Source organism: Rissa tridactyla, chromosome 3 (assembly GCF_028500815.1).
Source record: "Rissa tridactyla isolate bRisTri1 chromosome 3, bRisTri1.patW.cur.20221130, whole genome shotgun sequence".
In the NCBI taxonomy this organism is placed as follows: Eukaryota; Metazoa; Chordata; class Aves; order Charadriiformes; family Laridae; genus Rissa; species Rissa tridactyla.
This window is the reverse complement of record NC_071468.1, coordinates 60,511,364-60,525,997: the sequence shown is the minus strand read 5'-3', so window position 1 is coordinate 60,525,997 and position 14,634 is coordinate 60,511,364. Positions and strand designations below refer to the sequence as shown.

The following is a 14,634-nucleotide window of genomic DNA, read 5'->3' as shown; positions in this document are numbered from 1 at the left end:
TTCTTGGCCTTTTTTATGAAGGGCTTTCCTTTGTAGGAATCCTGTGCAAAGAACTGTCTCTGGGCACATTCAGGTGGCAGAAGGATAAAATTCCTGACAACCGTAATCCCATCTTCCTCTAGGGAATCCTTGAGCTTGGAGGTCCTGGAAAATGGGCACTGGAAATCAGTGGCTCTTTAACTTGAGAACTCTCATCTACTGTAGGCTATCATTCAGGATTCTGGGCTGCCTACCTATATTTGTTCAAAGCTCACCCCTGTGATAGCCAAGTGCTGGAATCTCTTGGCCTCACTATGGCAAAATTTTTGTTCTCTGGGTTGAGACCTGTCTGGGTGCAATGGTAAGCTGAAATTGTCACTTGCGGTGTATGGGTGACGAATGAGTCAGACCGGGAATAAGTAGTGCTGGTGTGGTCCTGCAACAAACCACCTGCTCTCCTGTGATGGATCAGCACCAAAACCAGAACAGGCAGCAGAGAAATAAGAACTCCCATTCCCAGACTAAAAATAACCCAGACAGGATTTTTGTGTGCTGTGATACTTCTTCCTGTTGTAGTTGGAAACATTCAATAGCAGTATTACAAGAGGGAACATTATGATAAAAATGGTCTGTGTGGAACTCCCTTCAATATGGAACTGAGTTACGAGTCAGGAATTTTATCATTAGCTTTTAACATTAGTATTAGCTTTTTAACATTAAAGTATACATAGTCCAAGCAGGAATCCCAAAGCCATCCATTTTGGCTTTAGTGCTACAGGAAAATAGAGAGATTGATTTCTAAGCAAAAGGCTGAAGAGATACAATCCCATTACAAAAAATTTCCTGAATTTTTGGCGTTATTTTACATGTCAGAGTTGTGGAGCACAGTTATATCCTACAGAGTGGTTTAGTCCCAACAGAAACAGAGTTTTGGATGACAAACAGGATGCCCTACCTTCCCTAATACTAGCTGTTGAACTCCAAGTGATGTTTGTCAATGCAGGGCATGCAGTCTGGTTCTCCATTTACGTAATGTCCAAAGAAGATTGAAAATCCTGTTTCATCAAACTAGATAAAGTGTAAGAAACTCTGAGGAGCCAAGTGCACCTGAAAAAAGAAAGCCAAGTGTCTGTGTTGTAAAGAAGTAAACGTCAAATACAAAGGTTGGGCAGTAACATTCCAAGCTACTAGTTAGTATAAAGTTGGTGGTATTCATTCCATTAATATTTTTGCCACTGGTTTGTACCAGCAATCTCTTGTTCCTGTAGTGTACAGGTAGCAATCATGGGAGGAAAATACAGAAGAAAGATCTTGTGTAGAGAAGCGGTTCTGTTCTGTGACTATGTCCAGTGAAGAGCTTTCTTGGGCTATGTTGCAACAGATATTATAGAAGGTGTCCATTGTAGTAACAATTCTCTTGTGCATCATTGTTAAGCAGCCAGCAGTTGTTCTTCCTGAGATATGAAGGATTCACAATCTCTTTAGTTTTTGCAGTTCCCAGAAAGAGATGCCCTTCAGATAACAGCTTTGAGATGGGGTCAGACAGGTGAGAAAGCTTCTTCCCCAAGACCTTGCATGTAGAGGCCGCAAAAATCAACGTACTGACAATGCCTTTTCTCAGGGAACGTAAGCAAATTACTAAAAATATGCCTAACATCATATCTTGTGAATTGCTTTGGTGAGGTGCAGGGAAAAATGGTTTATTTTGACATGTTATTTTACCTTAACCTAGCTTCAAATCTCTTTCCAAAGAAGCTGACAGCCCATCCTTCCCCACAGCAAGAGATGTGCAGACCTCTTGCTGAAATCCCACAAAGTCAAGGACATCCATCCATGGAATTTTCATCCTAGGGGCTCTCCATAGTTACAGCTGTGAATTGAAGTAATCACTGAACTTTATGACTTGTATATTTTCTCCTGTATCTTGCAAAGATGTTTCTTTCATTTATTCTGATTCTCTTCCATATGCAAGAAACAAGGAGGACATGTATGGGACTGAGACTAGATAAGTGCTGGTGGGGCTTATCGCAATAATAACCAGGACAGATATGAGGGAAAAACGTGGACGAAGTGGAAGAGCAAGACAAACTGGCTGACTGAGAGAAGTGGGTCTGGGGATGGAGAGGACAGAAATTAAATTGGGACTTTGACAGCAAGTCCACAGGGGTAGATTGGGTTTGGTTCAATTAAAAGATAAAGCACAGGATGAGGTGAGGAATGCAGGCTGGGAATGGGGAAGCAAGGAAAATGAGGCAGAGATGAGGAGTCAGGAGTGAAGAAGAGGAAGGTATGAGTCAGAGTTGTCTGTGGTGGGATGGAGCAGAAGGACCCAAGCTTTGGAGGGGGACAAGCAGGGAGGGCCTATGCCTGCTCAAGAATGCTTCCCTTGAAGCTTAGATGGAGCCTAAAATCCCAATTTTTACTGTTTCCCTGCTGTCAGTAAAAGTAAGTGTCAGCCCTAGATTATAGAGACCTACATTGAAGGTATCTAAATGTGGCATCAACGTGTAAGGTGGGAGTCTAAGCTCCCATCACAGTCAGAGAAGATTTTAGGGAAAGATTCGGCTGTCTAAATATCTGGACCTGCATCTGCTTTTGATGCCTTAGAAAATTCCTCGAAGTGCCCTAAGTTACCCAAATGACTGTAGACACCTACTTTCAGGCAACTGTGTTCCACCTGCACTCAACTCAGTCCCAGGAGTCCAGAGAGATACTCAAATGCAGACTGTGCAGAAGATGAGGCACAGGCTCATATAAACGCTTGCATACAGATAACTAAATGTGTCTATGCTTGCATGCAGATAACTAAATGTGTCTAGGTCTGCAGTCTGCACCTGAGTGCCAGTCCAAATGTTTGTGAAACCTGCAGGCATGGTATTTCTCCCAGCCGTCACTAACGTTTGGCCATAGCATTGATGACTCTGCTTTTGCTGTAAGTTGCTGTCCTAATTCAAGTGGCAGAGAACAAGAGTTTGCAACTGCTCGGTGCACAACATGGCGATGAAGAGGAGCGTGTTGTTCCATGAGGAACAACTTTGTCCTTCTGTCGTCTCTTTCAAATCCTAGAAATTCAGACATAGCCGTACGTCCAAAGCCTGGGTGCCCTGCTAGGCAAGCCGTGCTGGGAAGTGCCATATTTCAAACTTTGTCCTTTGCTGCCCTACCTTGGTTACTACCCAGAGCAGGTGCGTCCTTGTGGGGAAGAACAGAGTGCACCATGCGATTGAAAACAGCAGGATGCAAACACAAGGAACTGAATTCAGGCTGCAGCAATAGCTTTAATTCCAGCATTGCCTTACACAGCGATGGCTTGGATCTTCTGCTTTAATAGTGCCTTTTGTCCTCTTTCAGTCTTATGTGTCATGCATGTTTGGAGTGTTTTCATGAAATCTAATTTGAAAATTTGATGTGCAAAGCAAGTGATGCAATACTGATGATGGAGTAACCTGTGGAGAATAGGAGGCTTGCAGGCATAATTCACCTCTTGTGCCAAAATCCAGTACAGCTGACCCAGCCGTAAATGGGCATTTGATCTTTCTGGCTAAGGAGTCAAATACAGCTTTGACAAAGGCGCTCAGATAATTCATTTGTTGGCTGTAGCGGTTAAAGGGCCTTACTCTTGGAAGTCAGGATAGTTGGGTTCTATACTTGAATGTGGTATGGTGGTCTGGTAGCATGGGTAAGCTGTTTTCTGAGCTGAAAGCAGATGAGTAAGTGCTAAAGCAAAGCTCTCTGCTTTCTGTGTCATTCTAGTCTTTTGATGCTCCTAAGTGCTTGCATAGAAGAGAAATCCCTTGTTTGAAGGTACGTGACATGAAAATAATGCTGACTGAACAGGCAAGTCTTAAGAGATGGAGGAAGAAAAAAGTTATCTGTCATGAGGGAGTAAATCTCTTTTGGACTCCCTTTACATTCAGATTTCATTTACTCATGGTGTTTCCTGGACTTGAAAAAAAGCAAGAACAAGATGAGGGGGACTGGGCTGCTCTCTTATACAACTCCTTCACCTTACCCCTCATTTGTTAACACTGTGTAGAGCTCCTCTGTGCTACGCTCATCTTCCCTCTTATCCCTCTACTGAAGTGCCTTAAAAGAAATTCCAAATGGACTTTCTTATCCAGGAGCTGGAATATTTAGGCTCATTTGTATTGAATATTTAGAGCTCAGGTAAGCTTTCTCAGTCTGATTGTCATGTCTGCCTTAGGACACCTTGGACCTAAAGAGAGACTTTCCTCATCTCTGAAGTAGCCATGGTCACTTATTCTCCCCGGTTTTCTGGTGTGGTTACAGGACAGGAAACAAGCAGTTCCTCTTCTCAGGATCCTTAGTCTTGTCACAGTCAAAAAGAATGAGTCACTTACCATAGAAGTAGTCATGTTGTTGTTTGAGTACATTTTGAAGTTCATGTTTTCTGTTCTGTGGCTTTTGAGCCTTTCCACTCCACATGGATTATCTCTTCACATTTGTTCTGCCATGAGGGCAAGACACTTCTGTTTTTTATAAAGGAAAGTTGCTGTTCCCACTTGACACAGGCCAAGAGGCAACAGGCACAAATTAAAACATGTGGAATTCCACATGAATGCAAGGAGACAGTTTTTCACTGTGAGGGTGGTCAAACACAGAAACAGGTTGCTCAGAGATGTTGCAGAGTCTCCATCTGTGGAAATATTCAAAAGCCATCTGGACATGGTCCTGGGAAACCTGCTCTAGCTGACCCTGCTTGAGCAGGGGGTTGGAGAGGAGGAGCTCGAGCCTCACCTGTTCTGTGATTCTGTGACTCAGGAGTTGCAGATACCGGAAAATGGCAAATGCCTTTTGCAGTTTGCAGCAGAGCCCTCTCAGTCAGCTTGCTTGGAAGCAGACTGGCACTGCTTAGGGGCTGAGTAAGGTGGCATTTTCTCTAGTTGCAGGCTACCAGTATGGTATTTCTCCTGTCTGACCAGGTACCCTCCTTCCCCTTTCTCTGTGTCCTGTGAACACCTACACCTGGAAAACATCATACCTGAGATCCTGGTACAGTGTTTTCTAATCTGCTCCGCTTTTGGAGCAGCATCACCTCTTTGCAACTCCCTCTCCACCTCACCGATAACTGCTGTTACATGGCAGTGTAACTTATTTTCCTGACAGAGAGGGATTTCTTCCCAAGATCTAGCCTGCAGCCTCTTAGAACAACAATAGTTGTGACAACGATAGTCAATTACTTTCCTTCCAGCTACTTAGATACGCCACGTCATTCAAGCAGACCTGCAGTACCTGCAGAATAGTATAAAAGTAGATACAGTACATGTAGTGCCTGGATGTTTTAAAGACAGACAATGGACGGTTCATGCAGAAAAATGTTTTATTGTAGTGAAGTTACACAGGAGAAAAACAGGTCTCACCGCTCCTGGTTCAAGGCTATGCTAAGCCATAAAAGGGGAGGTAAGTGCTAACCAAAACAAGTTCCTACATGTAAAAACACATTGCACTTCCAGTCATTTTTACAAGGTTATAAGGACAGCGCCTGGTATTTTCTCTTTTGCCTTTTTTTTTTTTTTTTAAATGAGCTGCAGCTTTAGCTATTTGAAGCTGGAATCCAGAATGTTTCCTTGCAGGAATTTTTGTTGTTTGGGGTACTTTTCCCTCATGAAAGCAAACCTGAAGATACTTTTTCTTTCTGCTTAGCCTGTCCAGTTTATTTAGACTAAAAGCACCTCAGGCCTCATGAGGTTTTACTTGATACATTCCCATAATGACCTTGTAGGGCTTCAGTGGCTCTAAACGCAGGCTCGGTATACAACACTAATGCTGGTTAGTTGTCAGATCATTCTTATGACCCGCAAGAAGGAAGAGGGAATGGCAGCACGTTCAGAGGGTTTATGGAAGAGTGCTGAAGTGGCCTTGATGACAGAACAGCTCTTCCTTGGTTGGGGTAACTGCCAGCCCACTTCTTCATGCAGAAAATCAGCAAAGCATTGCATCAGCTTGGCATACACACGTGACAAATCGCATGAGTCTGTGACCGTACAGAAAACAAAAGGAAGGTGGGACAGGTTTTGGACCTGCCAACCTTTTAATTGTCCTTTCGGGGATACAAATACAACACTGTTTATCAACTACTAACTAGTTTTCCGACACAACAGGTTATATACAGCATATTCACTTGCATTTTTACATCATAATATACAGGTCTTCCCCACCACCTCTTGTGGTGAAAGAATGTGACATGTCAAGCTGAGAGACGCTTCAGGACCCTCAAGGAAAAGTTCATGCAGAGCTAGCTTATTGTATCTCTTGAAAGTAAAATCTTACAAAGGATACCAAGATGTCTATTTTTACAATATTTACTTTGTACAGTACGAAGAGATGGAATAGGCTTTTTAAACATAGGATTCCTTAGCATACTGGATCTGGTCTACCTCAAAAACTGGCTGGCTGCACCTCCGAGCCACATACTCAAGTTTGTTCTTTTGGCAGGATTCAGACATGGCTCTCAGTCGGTAGACTCCCGGGGTCACGGGTAAACTCACACGGGAGTTTATTCCCACAGTGATGCTAAGGGTTTCAGTTTCCAGGTCAGAATCCTTTGCTGCAGAAACTCTGCCACTGGGTAGATCCCTTAGAGCTGTACGTGCTGTGTCCTGTGCACAGCTGCTGCATGGATGAGGTGGCAAAGCATCCTGGTTTGACACTTTTGATCTCATAATTTGAACTGTGAGATTGTGGGAGGGAACTTTAGTGTCCAGGCAGTTTTTAGTAGCCTCTTCATAAGAGGGTGGTCTTCCAGGATTCCTCTGGTCTACCTCTCTGAATACTTCATCAGCTGACCTGAAACGGAGCCTTTGCTGATAAGCCACAGGCAATGGTTTGTCATCATCAGGGCTGTTCTCCTGGACAACTCTGCAGGAGAAATGATCTTCTTTCTTTGTGAAACTGTCTCTCTGGAAACCCATGTTTTTTCCAGGCCCCCAGCTCTGGGTTTTTAATAGCGTTTTCCTGCGGTTTGCAAAAGAAAACGACATGGAATGCTTTTTGATCTCTCTGCTAGGCGTACTGCAGTCTTCGGTGGCCTTTGTGGAAAAGGACTGGGGCCTATTTAAAAAGGTTTTTTTGGGACTAGAGGGTGAAACTACTGGGGAGCTGGTGAAGACAGAGCCATCAGAGCTCTCCAGAGAGCAACTGGAGGATGTTTTGGGTAGAGAGTCAGTTGATAATTGTGAAGGTAAGATTGCAAGCCGTTTCTCCAGTGCCTCCAACCCTAGCTGTTTCTGCTGAACAGGAAAATTGTCCTCACTTTTGTTTAGCTTCTGTTTCCTTATCCTGCCTTCAAGGCGGTTTTGGAAGGAGAGATCTGGCTCTGAGTACCTCCTGTCCATCGTGCTGATGTCATTTCTGAAATTAGTCAGTGAAGGGGCAGAGATGCACGTTGGATATCTTCTGCTCACACTGGTGCTCCTCCCTTTGGGCTGCTCCATCTGAGAGGCACAGGGGCTGCCTTCAGCTTCAGGATCTGGGCTGTCATAGGCAGAGTCATTCTGATGAGCAGCACATAGGTGTTCTGTGAAGAGAAAGCACCAGTTAGTTTTCACTGACCACCTGAGGATGAAAGGGAACTACATGGGAAGAGTTGCTGTAGAAGAGCCCTGCAACAGTGTCTTGAACCCTCTGCAACTCTCTGTGTTTCCACAGATGGATTCCCATACCAAAATAAATAATGTAGCCCAGCAGCCCCAGTCTGTGACATCCCCAGCTTGTTCGCATACCTGTGGAGCTGTCTGTGTGCTCTGGTGACTCCTCAGCCGAGGCACAGACAGGCAAGGCAATGTCCTCCCCAAATATCTCTGAGCAATTGTTTATAAGGAACTCCACCAACACTGTCACCTGCACAGAGAAAACAGTTCCAGTCAAAAGGGATGAAACATTCTAAACAATCTTTCCTGCTCCCGCCTGCTGTCTTTGTGTGAAGGGCAGCACAGAGCAGAGTGGCTTCTGTCAAAATCATAGAATCATAGAATAGCAGGTTGGAAGGGACCTCAAGGATCATTTGGTCCAACCTTTCTGGGCAAAAAATCCTCGCTTAAAGTCAGAGGGTGAGTCCACTTTGGAGGATGAGGCCTGATGCCGCAGACAAATTGATCTGCCCCGATACAAACAAACCGCCATCAGCCACAGCTTCAGCCTCACTGCCCAGAGGGCCCGTGGGTGGCAATGCCCACCAGGTGCCCCTTGCTCTCTGCATGACAAATATTCAGGAGCTGTGATACAACGTAGGGGACTGCAGGGCCACTGCTACTATTGCCCAGAGGAGGTGAGACGAGGGACAGCCTTGCCCATCACATTGCAGGCACCTGAGCTGAGGGGCACCCCCGATGTCCAGGGGTGCTCTTTCATTTGGCTTTTGCAGTGGCGGAGGGACCCCTAGGGATGGCTCTGAGCTGCCCCAAAGCGGGTGGCTGCTTGGTGGGTTCAACACACCTTGTCATTCATCTCCTTCTGCACTTCCAGCGGGAGCGTGTTGTCCATCTCTGGGCTCAGCATATTTGGGCCAACGCAGATGGCCAGATTGCTGGAGTCCATCCTGTTGGTCTCGGCGTTTTGGCTGATGTGGTGGAGCAGAGACAGCAAGTGCTTGAGCAAGACGAGGTTTGGTCTAGGCAGTTTGTCAGCCACCCTGCAGGAAGACAAACAAAATGTGACGTTAATGCATGGTGCAGCAGCCACCACTTCTTTATTCGAGCAAGTCTCAATTAAACTCAGACAGATTCCACTTCCTCCAGAGAGAGGCACGCGTGTGCTTTCTTCACTGCTTAGCAGAAGTATCATTCAGAAATCCCCAACGGCAGCTAAGCGTGTGGTTAATTAGAAGATCTTGAATGATGAGATCTTGACTGAAAGGCAAGCATTACAGCAGTCCATGTCTTTGAGTAGATGAGATGGCACCAGGAGATGTCACTGGAGACTTCCCAAAGGCACGTGAAAGGCTGCAGTTGTGCTGTGCAGCTTTCAAAGCACTCCCAGTTGGCCTCCACAGCTGCTCTTTCTAAAGGGCAAAACACGGCCATGGTCTCCACATGCCTGACCTCACCGCCAGCAGATGTGAAGGCTGCCTGTCAGTGCCTGTCCCACAGCGCAGTGACTGCCTTGGCTGAGGCATTGCAGCCTCTCTCCTCTTCCTACACTAGTCCTTTCATAGGGCAATTCAAATAACTTCAGGAAGTGCTGCTGCTAGAGCTCTCCAAACAAATCCCCATGGAGCAATAGCAATGACAGGCTTTTAAATGAGACTCTCAATTTCAGGAGATGTCACTGGACACTACCAGCCAGTCCCTCACATTGGGCCTGGTTGCAAAACTTTCTGGTTGCAAAACTTACTCTTTCAATTCTTCAATTTTTTCCTGCTTGCTTGGCTTCTCCAGAGCTTGCATCCACTTCTCATAGAGGTCGGCCGACAGGAGTTTGGAGGGAATATTTCGGAGGAAGTCCTGCAAGGCCAAGAGATTTAGATGAGGCTTTGGGCACTACCCCTGAGCACACAGGGAGCATCACTGTGACATAGGCTCACTAGGAGGCAGGTCAGCTTGAGCTACCTGACCATCAGCACTGTCAGAGAAGTGAGCTGCACAAGTACTTGCCAAGCACACTTGCATTGGGGTAGTAACGGGACCCAGCTCTTAGCTGCTTTTCGTTCAGCCAAATCTCAGTATTCCTCCCTGGGAGGATGCTGAGGAGGAGGATGCAGTGAGTTTCCTGTGGGCATGCAGGAAATCAGCAGCACAACATGCGGGACTGAAAATCAGGTGGAACATGAAAATGCCAAACTTTCCTAAGCCTGAAACATTTAGTCTGGCTTTGCTCTGGCTTTAGCTTGGAGTCCCACCCAGGTCAGCTCTGGGTGCTGAAGTGGGCCCATGCTGCAGGTCAGAGGAACTCACCTTTAAGACCACTGCCAGCAGGTGCACAGATTTGCTTTTCAAATCAACATTTCCTCCTTTGTTTAGGTCCTCCTTCAACTCCTTTCGTGCTTTCTCATTGGCAGCTTTTCTGAATATCCCTTCAGTGGAAGGTCCTTTCATATACAATATAGCTAGGAGATCCTGCAGGGAAAAAAGTAAGTATGAATGGGAAAAGAGTTACTTGGGTGAAGGAAGGTCCTTTAGCAAGTGAATATTTACTTAGAAACATAAGAAAAATTTTCTGGAGGTACACTGTGCTCTGATTAGGTCAGTGTCTAGTTCTTGCTCCAAGTAGATTGCATATAGGCAATAACCTGATTTTCCCACCACCCACCCTCTTTTTGGACTGGTGAATTCCACTAACTTCAGTGGAGTCATCTCTGCTTCCTTACAGAAGGAAACAAGGGATGGCTTAAATCTTCGTTCAAATCCCCTCTCTCCCAAGCCAGGCAAACACTGCTTAGAAGAGACGAAAGCCTGTCAAACTCAGTGGGAGAACTGTCGCAAGACCAAGACCATTACCAGAAGGTAATGTTTAGGTATTTGTCGGTGGCAGTCCATAGCTGAACACTTTTTTCAGGGAAACACAGAAGTCCTTAGAAGTTTATGCTGCTGAAAGATTTATTTAAATGACTTCTGTAGAATCAGAGATGTTTATACTAAGAAGCAGACCTTCTTCTCCTATTCCTGGTCCTGGGTTGTCTCAACTCAAATTTACTTCCAGTGGACAAAACCCGCAGGCCTGACCCTTTCTACATCTGAGATGGGCCTGAGCTTGTCTCCTTGGTGCTGCAGCACAAGTGCCAGGGATCTTGCCTCACACTGGGAGCCAGAGGTATGACAACCGTATCACGAGGCTTGCTTACCTGGACCGGCTGGGGCAGGGTGTCATCTTCCCCACAGATAATTGCCAGGGGCTGGCCAAACAGAGAGATTTTGGCACCCGAGTCTAGCTGCCCTGGGGAATTCCCATTGGTAGAGCTTCGTCTCAGAGTAAATGACTGTGATATCACCTTCTTTCTTTTCTTTGTGCCATCTGCTGCAAGCAAAAGGAAAACAGAAAATCATTTTTTAAAAAATAAACAGAGCATGCTATGCAGGCTTTCATCTGTGTGCAGATGTTTGTTGAAACAACTCAAACTAAACGGGGAGAAACTGAAAGACAACTTAGTGGTTACTAAGGAAACAACTGCCTGAACTGTAAAACTGTGACCATCTCTCTAAGGACACCACCTTTCCTGTTTTCGGGTTGTTTTTCTTTTACATTCTAGTCACTGTTTCTTCTTAGACAGTGGGAACATACAAGGCACAGAAATAACAGCATTTATAGAGATTTTTGATATTGCAGTGGTTTCTGTGATAGCTATCTGAGGCAGATATGTCACTTGGCAATGACAACAATTTTCACTACACAGTTTGACTGTGCCCCAGCCTTAGGGCGAGAGTGGAAGTAGGGGCTCCTCTTTCACAGGCTGAAATGAAAAAACACAGCTCCAGTTCTGCCAGCTTTGGAGCCAGCTCTAATGGTAGTGGTCCTGTCAGAGCTAGTGCCTGCCAGCCAGCGGAAGGTGATACTTGCTGCAGAGGATGGGAGCATCACAGTAGGGCTTCATTGGCTTCAGGGTAAGAAATCTCTTAGCATGGGTTTTGCATCTGCCTCTTAAAGAGGAGGGCATGCTAGGAATTTGGAGATGATGGTTGTATTGGGAAGAGGTGTGGCTTTTTTCCCCTTCCAGAAACAGTGAGAGAAGGATACTTTTGCTAGAAAGCTTTCTAAAGGAGTCGCCTTCTGCAAATTTCCTATAAAGAACTTGCCTTCTACTCCAAATTGAAGTTGCCTTACGCAGATGAGTTCTCAGGACCTGTATTTGTGGCAGAGCACAAGTCCTTGTAGGGAGGGGTTAAAAGCTATGAGAAAGTCACCTAACATTATAGTGTCATATAGAATGTTTGCTTCTGATACTCCTGAAAAATGGTCTGATATGATGGTCTGCTCCAAATCTGACCCTGCCCTGCTAATGGTCTCCTCCTGGTTGTTTACAGATGCTGAGGTTTTGCATGGTGAGAGAAAACAAGTGCTGTTGCTGCTGTCAAGAGGGCTTATTTACTCTGGCGTGCAACCGCTGGTAGCAGTACTCACTTGCAGTGCCACACCTCAGTGGTGATGCTCAAGTGAGAAAGGAGAACATTTACTTCCCATCACTGCCAGGGAACACAATGATACATGGCTCTGAGGACCAGGGAACAGGGATACAAGACCTCTGGCACTCAGCACCATCACCTCTGCCACTGAGCATAAGGGAAAGAGGTCATTTGCAAGTGAGTGGCACTCCAGGGGTTAAGCCATCTGCTGGATGGGACTGAGGGCTGTGTGTTTCTCTCAGGGAGGTGGAGCGGGCAGTTTCGGGTGGTTTTGCAGAAGTGCCAGCTTGCAAGCATTATGTAAGAAGGCAGTTCCTTAGTTTGTCTTTGAAACTCACCAGTTGAGTGGCAAAGTCCGTCTTCAGTATCTGCTGGGACCAGCGGGGGGCATTTCTTGGCATCCGCCTGCAAGAAGCATGTTAGGATTACAGAGTTGCCACCAGCAGTGAGGGCTACCAGTGAGTCACTGCAGCTCCTCAGAAATCTGTGAGAGGCTCCGGGGAATAACCAGAGCAAACCCAACACCTGCTGAAGAGGTGACACTGCCTCACTGCCCAATAGAGGGGTTTGTGGTAAACCCTGCAGCCAGCCACCCCAGTTCTGCCCGGCAGGCCACAACCCTGTGCTCTTTCAGGCTGCTCTTTTGATCCAGAGAAGCCACAGCCAGACACAGCCTGCTTTTCTGTGTCCTCCCCTGGCACTGGGGATTCCCTCCCGAACTCCTCTGGGGAGCCTTAATGGCTTTGGAGCCTGTCAGATTCCTGAGCAAAGCTCCCCGGGAGCCCAGGGAACACGCTGCTCACAGCAATGCCCAGCTCCTTCTGCATGGTGCTGCACGGAGTTGCCTTCGAAGGGTTCTGCCCGCTCGTGAGTAATGGTATGCAGCTGGCAGCTCTTTCAGGGGCCACCCCCACTTTACTAAGGTATCTCACATCAGTACCCAACAAGGATTGGGGGAAACGTAGCGGCTGCTTACCTCCGACTGGCGTTCAATCAGACTCTCCATGTTACCAGCATTTAGTGTCTTTGACTAGGCAAGAAAACAAAGACACTATATGAGTAATTGAATGCTATCGTTTAGAAATCAGAGCTTTTCAAAATCGCTCTGTTGACAGAGCTGAACCAATGAAGACACTCACAGTATTACAGCTGCTTAACACTTTCATTAGGAGTTTGATCGGGGGAGCTCTGGACACTCTGGTTTCCTTCGGTCCTTTTGTTTGCCTGTTTATCGAACAGGGAATAGACAAAGAAAGAGCTTTGTAAAACTGCACCCTTCTTGTCTTTCCTCCCTGCACGCCAGTCTAGCATTTAAGTATGATCCCAAACCAGCAAGATACCCCACACAAGTCAATCATAAAGCCCTTCTCTGGATGCCCTGCTGCCCTATCTGCCTCTTGATTAAAACTGAAAAAAAGCAGCTTTCCATTTTTAATCCATGCAAAAAATGAGCAAGTGGTGACAGGTACGTATGATTGTTAATCTGCAAACGCAAGGCTAAGCAAGTCAGCCAGCTCTGCCCACGAGCTGCACCTAGCAGTGGGCACACCTCTCCCCCATCTATATTTTTGTACATCCCTGTACAGCTGCATCTGGAGCACTCCACTGACTTCAACCACGATGCCACAGATTTTATCCCGGGCAGTACTTACCCAAGGAATGAGTCCAGCCAGAGCTCCTTCACCTCCTGTGAACTGCAGAGGAAAGGAGAAACAGCATGACTCCCCACTGCTACTAATCCTTTGGACGGAGGCAGGCGACTAAACAGTTCTACCCCACGTGCGCTGCCTTATATACGCAGAAGGGGCAGGTGGAAATTCACAGACAGGAAGAAGCATCATGGGGCAGGACTGAGACGCAATGAAATTTCTGGCTTCCTCTTTCTTTTTTTTTTTTTTCCTTAAAGAAAAAAAAATAGCACCCTTGTATCTGTTATGGATGGAAAAGATGAGACACTCGCCAGGTAAAGGTTCCATCTAGCATCACCAGCATGAGGTGGGATGTGCAGAGGGGGCTACAGTGTGGGCAGCTTCTCCCTACCGTTAAAGGGCAGCGGGTACAGTCTGTCCTGTGACTGCTCGGAGACCTTAGATTTTGCCGTTTAAAGACGCACCACCAGATCAAGTTACACTAAGAACAGTTAAAAGATGGGGGAGTGGAATAGCCAAGATTCAGAGAAATGTTTTTGTATATTTTTTGAAAAGCTAATGGCAACAGTTTACTGTCTGCAAGCAGATGTAGACACACACTTTGCTGGTGCCAAGTAGTTCTTGAGAATCTAAGCATTGGACTTTTATAGAAGAAGTGGTGTTATGTAATAATTTCATAATGAATGACCATATGTAATAAAAGGTCTTGATTAAAATATGTGTTTGTAAGAATTATGTGTCCAAGTAGTAAAGTTTAATTCAACTGAAGAGACAAGAAAATCCAGGAAAAATCTACCTCTGCTCTCCCTGTAACTCTTCAGGGTCTGTTGCTGACTCCCCCCCAACCTGGGCACATCAGGAACATAAGGACAACAGTACTCACTCTACCAGGCCATTATGAAAATTCATCAATGTTTGATGTTAAATGCATG

General features: G+C 45.9%; 1 protein-coding gene across 3 annotated transcripts; it reads right to left on the bottom strand.

Annotated features, from left to right (window-relative positions):
• Positions 1-5,312: 5,312 nt before the first annotated feature.
• On the bottom strand, positions 5,313-13,813 carry LOC128907719 (T-cell activation Rho GTPase-activating protein-like). 3 transcript variants are annotated; one of them, XM_054196901.1, is made up of 10 exons: positions 13,706-13,813; positions 13,193-13,277; positions 13,030-13,083; positions 12,392-12,458; positions 10,778-10,950; positions 9,891-10,052; positions 9,331-9,440; positions 8,434-8,629; positions 7,722-7,839; positions 5,313-7,516 (listed from the first exon to the last, which is right to left on the bottom strand). In XM_054196901.1, the coding sequence occupies exons 2-10, from the start codon at positions 13,217-13,219 to the stop codon at positions 6,339-6,341; spliced, it is 2,085 nt and encodes a 694-aa protein (XP_054052876.1). In that variant the 5' UTR covers positions 13,220-13,277; positions 13,706-13,813; the 3' UTR covers positions 5,313-6,338. The 3 variants fall into 3 exon arrangements, with proteins under 3 accessions (XP_054052876.1, XP_054052878.1, XP_054052879.1); XM_054196903.1 differs by having other exon boundaries at positions 10,778-10,947; XM_054196904.1 differs by lacking the exons at positions 5,313-7,516; positions 7,722-7,839 and having other exon boundaries at positions 8,425-8,629.
• Positions 13,814-14,634: the final 821 nt, after the last annotated feature.